At 43.9% G+C, this 8,211-nt stretch overlaps 1 protein-coding gene across 1 annotated transcript; it reads right to left on the bottom strand.

Moving 5' to 3' along the window:
- Positions 1-400: 400 nt before the first annotated feature.
- On the bottom strand, positions 401-2,988 carry LOC147459506 (uncharacterized). Its single transcript, XM_086511603.1, has 2 exons — positions 2,902-2,988; positions 401-2,827 (listed from the first exon to the last, which is right to left on the bottom strand). Exons 1-2 carry the CDS (start codon positions 2,986-2,988, stop codon positions 401-403), a joined length of 2,514 nt encoding a protein of 837 aa, XP_086367729.1.
- Between the last annotated feature and the right edge of the window lie 5,223 nt (positions 2,989-8,211).

The raw sequence follows: 8,211 nt of genomic DNA, 5'->3' as shown, positions 1-8,211 counted from the left end.
AAGCTTGGTTTTGTGCCATGTGTTCACAGATATTTGCATCATTTATGCGAACCCTCATATGATATACATGGTCCTCAGAAAGCTCCTTACAGAAGCGATTCCACAATGCACCAGGATGTATTGGTTCACAAAAAACCAAAATGACTACAAACAGTTGGCGCAATTGTTGCCCTGTTTGCTGAAAAGAAGCTTCTTCCAAACAAAGAAACCATTCATCATCAACTTGCAGTAATCCTCGTGCATTACATGTTTCTTTAAATGTGTCATATACTTGTCCATTGAAGGTTCTAATATCCTCAAAAGACTTACATCCTTTGCACATGTTGAGTAACATACGCAAATAGTACAAATCTCTAGCATTGGGAACAATGTGGTACATTCTTTCAATCATGTCACCAATCTATCTTTGAGTCCATGTTCTACTTGCTGTCTTCCAAACCCACTTTGTTGGGAAGTCTATGTACAACAAATCGTTGGCCTCTGGATATTGTTGATTTGCAACAAACCACTCAGTGAGCGTTGTCTTTTTGCTAACATCTCCCTCCACCACACTCTGTACAGTCGCTCTATCGCTAAAGATGACTTGATTTTGATGAGGCAAGTGAACTTGGAGCCGTTGTATGTCAGGTTTCTCTTGATGCATGTGAAACCCAAGTATATGCCAGATAGCCTCAGATGTTGATACATATCGAGCATTAAGATAGTTTGTAACTTCATTTAGAAGCCCTTCACTATCTTGTAGAAAAACAGTGGCCCTATCATGTCCCTTATACACATACTTGTAGAGATATTTCACAGCGGATATAGTGGAGCAAACCTCCACATTGATATGTGCATTGTACCTTATTGACAAAAATGGATTGTATGGAACAATCCATTTATTACTCATTTGCACTTTATTACGAACAATGTAATTTCCATCATCCCTCATAATGTACGTTGGGTATCCATCCCTAGCCACAGTAGTCGATGCACTGAAGCTTCGAGGATATTTAAACCTGCACTTCCCATCTTTCATACATGGAGCATTCTTATTCAAGTTTCCACACGGGCCATGCACATTACACCGACTGATAACATCATACAATTGTGGAAACATTACTTTATCAGGAAGCTCCGCACACACAATCTTATCATAATGCAATGTCTCTGTTGGCTTATGCTCAGATGCAAGTATCAATAGAATGTGAGCATGAGGAAGGCCTATCTTTTGGAACTCAATCACAGAAATGTGTCCAATGACCTTACCAAAAATAGCTCTCTTAATCAGCAAGCCCATCAAATCCTTGAACTTATGGTAGAAAACACGGGTAGTAAGATCAGGACGATCATTGGATGTTTGTCCAGGCAGTAATGCATCTTGTATCTCCTTCCATCCAGGATTGCATGTGAATGTAATGAAGAGATCAGGTTTTCCTCTCTTGTGTACAATTGCCATGGCATCCTGGTACAGCTGGTGCATATAGCGAGGGCCACCAACATACAAAGAAGGCAATACAACCCTTCTTCCAACATTAGCACCCAATAACAATTCTCTATCATCTCTTGCTCCAACCATATTTGTCAAGCCTTGATACACCTCACTGTGAAGTTCACTTTGATGATTACGAACCCACAAAAGCCTCAACTCCTCCATACAACTATATGCATCAACAATATATTGTTGCAGTAGCCTACCACCACATAAAAGACATTGTGTCGTGTCATCTCTAATTTGCAATCTATACTTGTAGAAATCCATTGTAGAAATATACTTTGTAGTTACTCGCTCTCTGCTTACTTCCGCTCTGTTCATTTGGGGTATGTAAGGATTCCAACCTTCTTCACCATTTGGAAATAGCAACACATATAATAGAGGCATGTATGACCTATGGCAATTTGAGATTCGTTTTAAACCACCACCCAAAAGATTCAACACAATATCATGATGGCCAATGTTGCTCTCTTCACCCTGACCAGGCATGATTGCAGCAACTTCCACACTTATTGGAGCAACATATTGCCAGCCATTTGTACGCTTCTCAGTAATGACCATCCTAATCTCTGGAATATTGGAAGTTTGGACCATTGTAGCAAACCCCCTAAAAGCTTGAACATACGGATTTACTCGATGCATCATCGATTGAAAGCTTTCCAAAACATCTGGTTTGAGTTTAGAAACATAACTCATCCTGTTTTGCAACTCATTCTCAGTGTAAAAAAAATACAACTGAGCAAAGCGAGGGATTTGACCTGATCGCTCTTCTGGCATCAATGGACCAATGTTATGATAAATAGATCCATGCACCTTGAAGGTATAGATTCCTTTTCTTTGGCAGAGAGATTCATCTATATGAGCTCCCAAAGAAGCAAATGCCAACACACTATTGTATGCTCTGATATGTTTCAAGAATTTTATACTTCTAGTATTACCCCCGTACATCAATTCCCTTAATTCTAAAAGAGGTTCACTTAATGGCGGCAAAGAAACATTTCCTGAGTTGCAACAACTCTTCCCCACAAATGTGCGAATGGTCTTTTCTTCTGTTTTCCAAGCTAAAGCACCACAAAAGGAACATGCAAAATCCAAGTTGCCTATGTTCTGAAGAATACACTTTTCATGAGAAATAGACAACATAGAGATATGCATCAAGGAAGTGGTCTCAGAATATAAGTAGGTGATAGATAGGAAAAGTGTCTCAACTTTGGAGTAATCTCCCTCTCTGGAGACAATTACAGGCTCCTCAAGAACATCTCCATTATTGGCTTCCAAATTGTCTGCCACTTCAATCCCTACATAACTTTGCGAGAGAATTGACTCGTTATCTACATCCAATGCAATCCTTCCCTGAGGAAATTCATTGCATCGATTCACGTTTTTCAAATGCTGGCAATCTTCCCAACGAGGCACATCAATCTCACCCAGAGAATGTCGAACTCTATCTCGCGCTGCTGCACGCCGCGTAGCTCAAGAGGCTTGACATATCTTACTACGTCTTGCATGTCCATGAGACAACACCTTTGGACCAATAGCCATCTGTCCAAAAAAGAACTCTTATAAGTACTCACAGGTATATACAGGTTAGTATCTAGAGAATTAAGAAGAGAGTATGGAGAAGAAAGGATTTCCCAACTATGTCTATCTTTCTTTGAGAGAGTCAGTGTGAGAGGAGGCTTGCCAACCCACATGGTAAATGTCTATATACTTCTATATCTGTCTCTCTATATCTCATCTAGCTACTACTAAGGATATAGTTGGGGGAGCGAGTCCATCCGATTAGCCCACCGACGATTGTCGGTTAAGTTTCAGCCGGGCAGTTTTCCGCTGCGGTTACAACGCGCCAATCTGCACGTCAACCGGATTCTCGCCCGACTGAGGGGACCTGTCGCCACGTTAACCCATTATTGACCATTGGAAACCTTTGCTCAAGACGGATTCAAAGGTGCATCCAAATCAGCCCCGAAGTGCTTCATTATGAAGAGTTACCATGGTGAAAGGTCCCCATTTGAGTTGGTAGAGTTGCATTGAGGCTTGGGTTGTTGTGTACATTCCGTTTACGCAATCAAAAGTAAATACCACATCGGCAATGGTGTGCATGTGATTACATTAGGAGAGACACTCTCGCTTTGCATCTGCCAAAAATAGCCCAGAGCTTCTTAACCCTACCCAAATTGGGCATATCTGGCAATCAATGCATTCAAAGAGACGGCATCCTATATAGGAAGCTCTCTCCCACTTTTTGTGCTTTATGAAGTGCTTCACATTTGTCATACCTAGAAAGAAGTAAGGCATTGCACACACCTATAATACTTTGTGTGTGTGTGTGTGTGTGTGTGTGTGTGTGTGTGTGTGTGTGTGTGTGTGTGTGTGTGAGAGAGAGAGAGAGAGAGAGGGAGAGAGGGAGAGAGGGAGAGAGAGAGATTCACTGCTACATAACTTGAGAGAGAGAGAGAGGGAGAGGAGAGATTCACTGCAACATAACTTGAGAGAGAGAGAGAGAGAGAGGGGGGGGGGGGGGGGGGGGGGGGGGAGAGATTCACTACAACATAACTTCAGAGAGAGAGAGAGAGAGAGAGGGAGAGAGAGAGTTTCACTGCAACATAACTTGAGAGAAAGAGAGAAAGAGAGAGAGAGAGAGAGAGAGAGAGAGAGAGAGAGAGGGCGAGGGGGGGCAGAGAACGGGAGGTGTGACCCAAAAGACACAGTGGCAACAAAAATACTACAATTATGGAGATCCTTTGAGAATGTAGTATCCAAAGAAGACAACCAAGAGTCGTGAGAAAATTGGTATCCACTACATACATAAGCCTCCCCCAAAATGTAGTCAATATCCCCAAAGCCACCAAAATATAGATCCGCTAAGTCTATAAATGAGAAAGAAGTGAGTATTACTATCGATTACATAATTCACTTCTTGCAAGGGTTGCCCTGCTTTGAAATGGATGGAACATCTCCAACGGCATTAATCCCCTTCTTGGGCCAATGGGTCGTTACCAATGCATGGAGCTTGTTTGAGATAGATCTAACTTTAGAGACACCTGTAGTATGTTGTACTGCTACAGCGGTCAATTTGTTGCTAGTACTTCGTAATTCATGCACAATGCTTTTGAAATCAATGCTATCCTTGTCAAGAACGGACCTCTCCAAGAGACTCATGTTTTTTGCCTGGTTGCTTTCTATGCGAGAAAGTTGTCCTTTCATTGAGCTCTGCTGCTACAAAATACCATTAATCTGTAGCTGCATCCGCTCCTCTAGACGATGAAGATAAACCCCTTGCTCATATTGTGAATGGCTCAACCAGTGAATGCTCTCTCTATAGGAAACCTGTGATGCCTCCGCTCTCTCACATGAGGCTTGAATTTTGGAGCATACTGTGTGGATGATACCTAGTCCATCTACAATTTGCTTCTTTGCAGGTCCATCGCCACCTCGGGCAACGTTCTTGGCATTTCGTAAATTGTTGCTTGGGTCTCTCTCTGGAGTAGAAAATATCACCTCCGAAGAATCTCCTCCAGAGGTAAGCACGTGCTCCATCTCTGTAAGAAAGAATAAGATATATATTTAGCACCGTGTTATACATGTTATTCTCTCTATCTATTTCTAACTCTATTTTTCCCCTATCCACCTCTCTATACCTCCCACTCTATGGCGCAAGGTGGCCATAGAGAGAGCAATAGCCAAAGCCTGTGTGTAGGATGTCGTCTCTTGGAATGCACTGATTGTGGGATATGCCTAACTTGGTTAGGGCCAAGAGAGCGGCTGCCCCATCCCTCTCTCTCTCTCTCTCTCTCTCTCTCTCTCTCTCTCTCTCTCTCTCTCTCTCTCTCTCTCTCTCTCTCTCTCTCATGTGTAGGCATATCCCCTTTTCCCAAACACTGACTCACAATCTCAATCTCATGTGGAGAGGATGGATATCAAATGAAACAGCTTGAAATCTTATATTAAACGTCTTCAAAGGGCCAAGGTCTATGAGACCAAACATTACTTTTGAAGACCTATTTTTTGTAACTGTTGGTAGACTTTGGAAAACCAAGCACCAAATGGAGGGGATTCCAACCTAAAGTTTTAGCGTTTCAAAAAGTGTAGCTCACACCACCAAGAGGTCTTTCAGGGTGATATCCGCTGCCATATCTCAAACCCTCAACTGTTAAGAGTGTCATATTGTTCTAAGAGTGTCACCTAGTGTCCGGTGGTAGAGTGCGCTCAAGATGTTGTCAGCACTTATCTCAAACCCTCAACTGTTAAGAGTGTCTCCTAGTGTCCGATGGTAGCTGTTCCAATCTGCGAGTGAGGTACACTTTAATTTATATTGGCTTGTTGTGCAGTGCTTAGCCCTACTCACATAGGGCTCTGATCCAGTTTAAAACTCAAACGATAGTAAGCTGAAACACATTTTTCCTGAACACTGACTCACAGACTCAATCTCACGTGGAGAGGAGGGAGATGAAATGAAATGTTATATTAAACATCTTCAAAGGTCCTAGGTCTATGAGAGCCCGCAGAGATGATGATGACGCTGCTGCAGTAGCCGGGAGGAGGATGTTGAGCCCACGTGCGCTACTGCAGTAGCCGGTTCAGATGGCGATGAGCCCACAAAAATGCCGATGGCGATGAGAAGCGATGACAACCCGTGTGCCTTGCTACAGTAGCCCGGAGGATGATGGCGTGCGCTGCTGCAGTAGCCGGGAGGATGAAGGAAGGATGCAATGGCAAGCCTGCGTGAGAGTCGGTGGTCAACACTGCGCCATGCTGAGAGCTGTGAGGGGCGGGTGCGGGGGCATGAGGTTCTGTGGTCACCGTTGCATGCCGAACATTCTCGGGAATTGATGACGATAACTCACAGTCTCAATCTCACGTGGAGAGAAGGGAGATGAAATGAAATGTCATATTGGCCACTTCAAGCTGGACATTTCCCGCAATCAGTGCATTCCGTGCGGCGGCTACTGTAACAGAGAATATACGTATGTCTGCATACGATAAAGGAGGATAGTGGCAACACTAATACATGTGGCAAGGCATTCGAGATCACGGTGTGGGCCGTGATGGGGGACTTCGTGAGTATCCACAAATACTGGCTGCAATCAGTGGTTCAAAGCTTATTGGCCACTTCAAGCTGGACATTTCCCGCAATTAGTGCATTCCAAGAGACGACATCCTAGGTCGGAAACTCCTCGTGCACTTTTTGTGCTTTATGAAGTGCATGGCATTTGGCATACATGTCGACCAAGGTAGTGCCAAGCACAGCGTTTCTTTCAACGACCCCAATTTTACAATATTATCATGTTTTTTTTTGCCCATATCAGCATCTTGTGTGATGCCACATACCTTCAAGGTTCATGCATTTGGAGATATGCCCTTTCTTTGCATTTGTTAAAAACAACCTAGAGCTTTGTGATCGTGACCCTTGCCCTCAAGATGCAAGCATATGTGATTGCATCTGAAGCGACACCCTCGCTTCGCATCAGCCGAAAACAACCCAAAGCTTCTTCGCATCTGTGAGTACAACTCTTGTTGATCCTTGAGGTCTCATGGGATTGAGGCTACAACTTTAAAACCTGTCTACTTCTTCTCTCTTTCTCTCTATAGTTCTACAACATGTGTGACGTAGCACTCATACATGTAGCCATCATTGAAGTTGGAGGAAAACCTCTTTGGGTTACTGAAGGGGCATTCAGTCGGCGGCTACCATAACAGAGAATATACGTATGTCTGCATGCGATAAAGGAGGATAGTGGCATCACTAATACATGTGTTAAGGCATTCGAGTGAAAGGTGTGGGCCGTGATGGGGGACTTCGTGGGCATCCACAAATACTGGCTGCAATCAGTGGTTCAAAGCTCCCATCCAGTGGATGGCCAACTCCAAAAATTAGGCTGTGTGGAAAAGGCCACCATGACCTCCACAGCAACACCCTACCCCTTCATAGCCGAGAAAATTCTAGAAATGGACCAGGTCCATCATCGCTACTCCTACACCATCCTTAATACCACCGTCCGACACTTCTCTTATGGACGACTATGTCAGCACCTTCACGCTCTTTCCCATCCCCAACCCTTGCGATCCTCAAGCTGGACCCAACACCCTCCTCCATTGAAGCTTCACCTATAACCCCACTTCATCCATCTCCCCAGAGAATGGTCTCTCTACCATCTTCTCCTTGTTGACGATTGTGAGTAGCCAAGGATATTGAAGAGGGGAAAGAGGAAAATCTCTTTAGGGTTCTTTGGTGGTCATTTAGCTGGCGGCTACCACAATAGAGAATATACGTACGCCTACGGGCTATAGAGGAGGGTAGTGGCAATGCTAATACATGTGGCAAGGCATTCGAGTGGAATATCAAGGGCAAAGACACGCAGTAGGTGTGGGCCGTGACTGGCAACTTCATGGGCGTCCGCAAATATTGGCTTAGTGCATTCCCGCATTCAGTGCATTCCAAGAGACGACATCCTAGGTAGAAATCTTCGAAGGGCCAAGGTCTATAAATGACCCCTCTTAAAATAGCTCAAAGCTTCCTAACCCTGCTATTGGACATCAATGCACCCTTGCGAGGGTCGATTGCATCAAAAAACAACACACACCTACTTCTCTCTCTCTCTCTCTCTCTCTCTCTCTCTCTCTCTCTCTCCCCTTGACATCTCGGACAGGAAGCTCCTCAAGCACTTTTCGTGCTAATTCCCAAAATACCCCTTAAATTTCAAAATTCCCGAAAGTACCCTTGTATCTATTTTCTA

This window comes from Adiantum capillus-veneris, chromosome 4 (assembly GCF_014529385.1).
Source record: "Adiantum capillus-veneris isolate H3 chromosome 4, ASM1452938v2, whole genome shotgun sequence".
NCBI lineage: Eukaryota > Viridiplantae > Streptophyta > Polypodiopsida > Polypodiales > Pteridaceae > Adiantum > Adiantum capillus-veneris.
The sequence above is the reverse complement of the archived record's forward strand: the minus strand, read 5'-3'. Positions and strand labels throughout refer to the sequence as shown.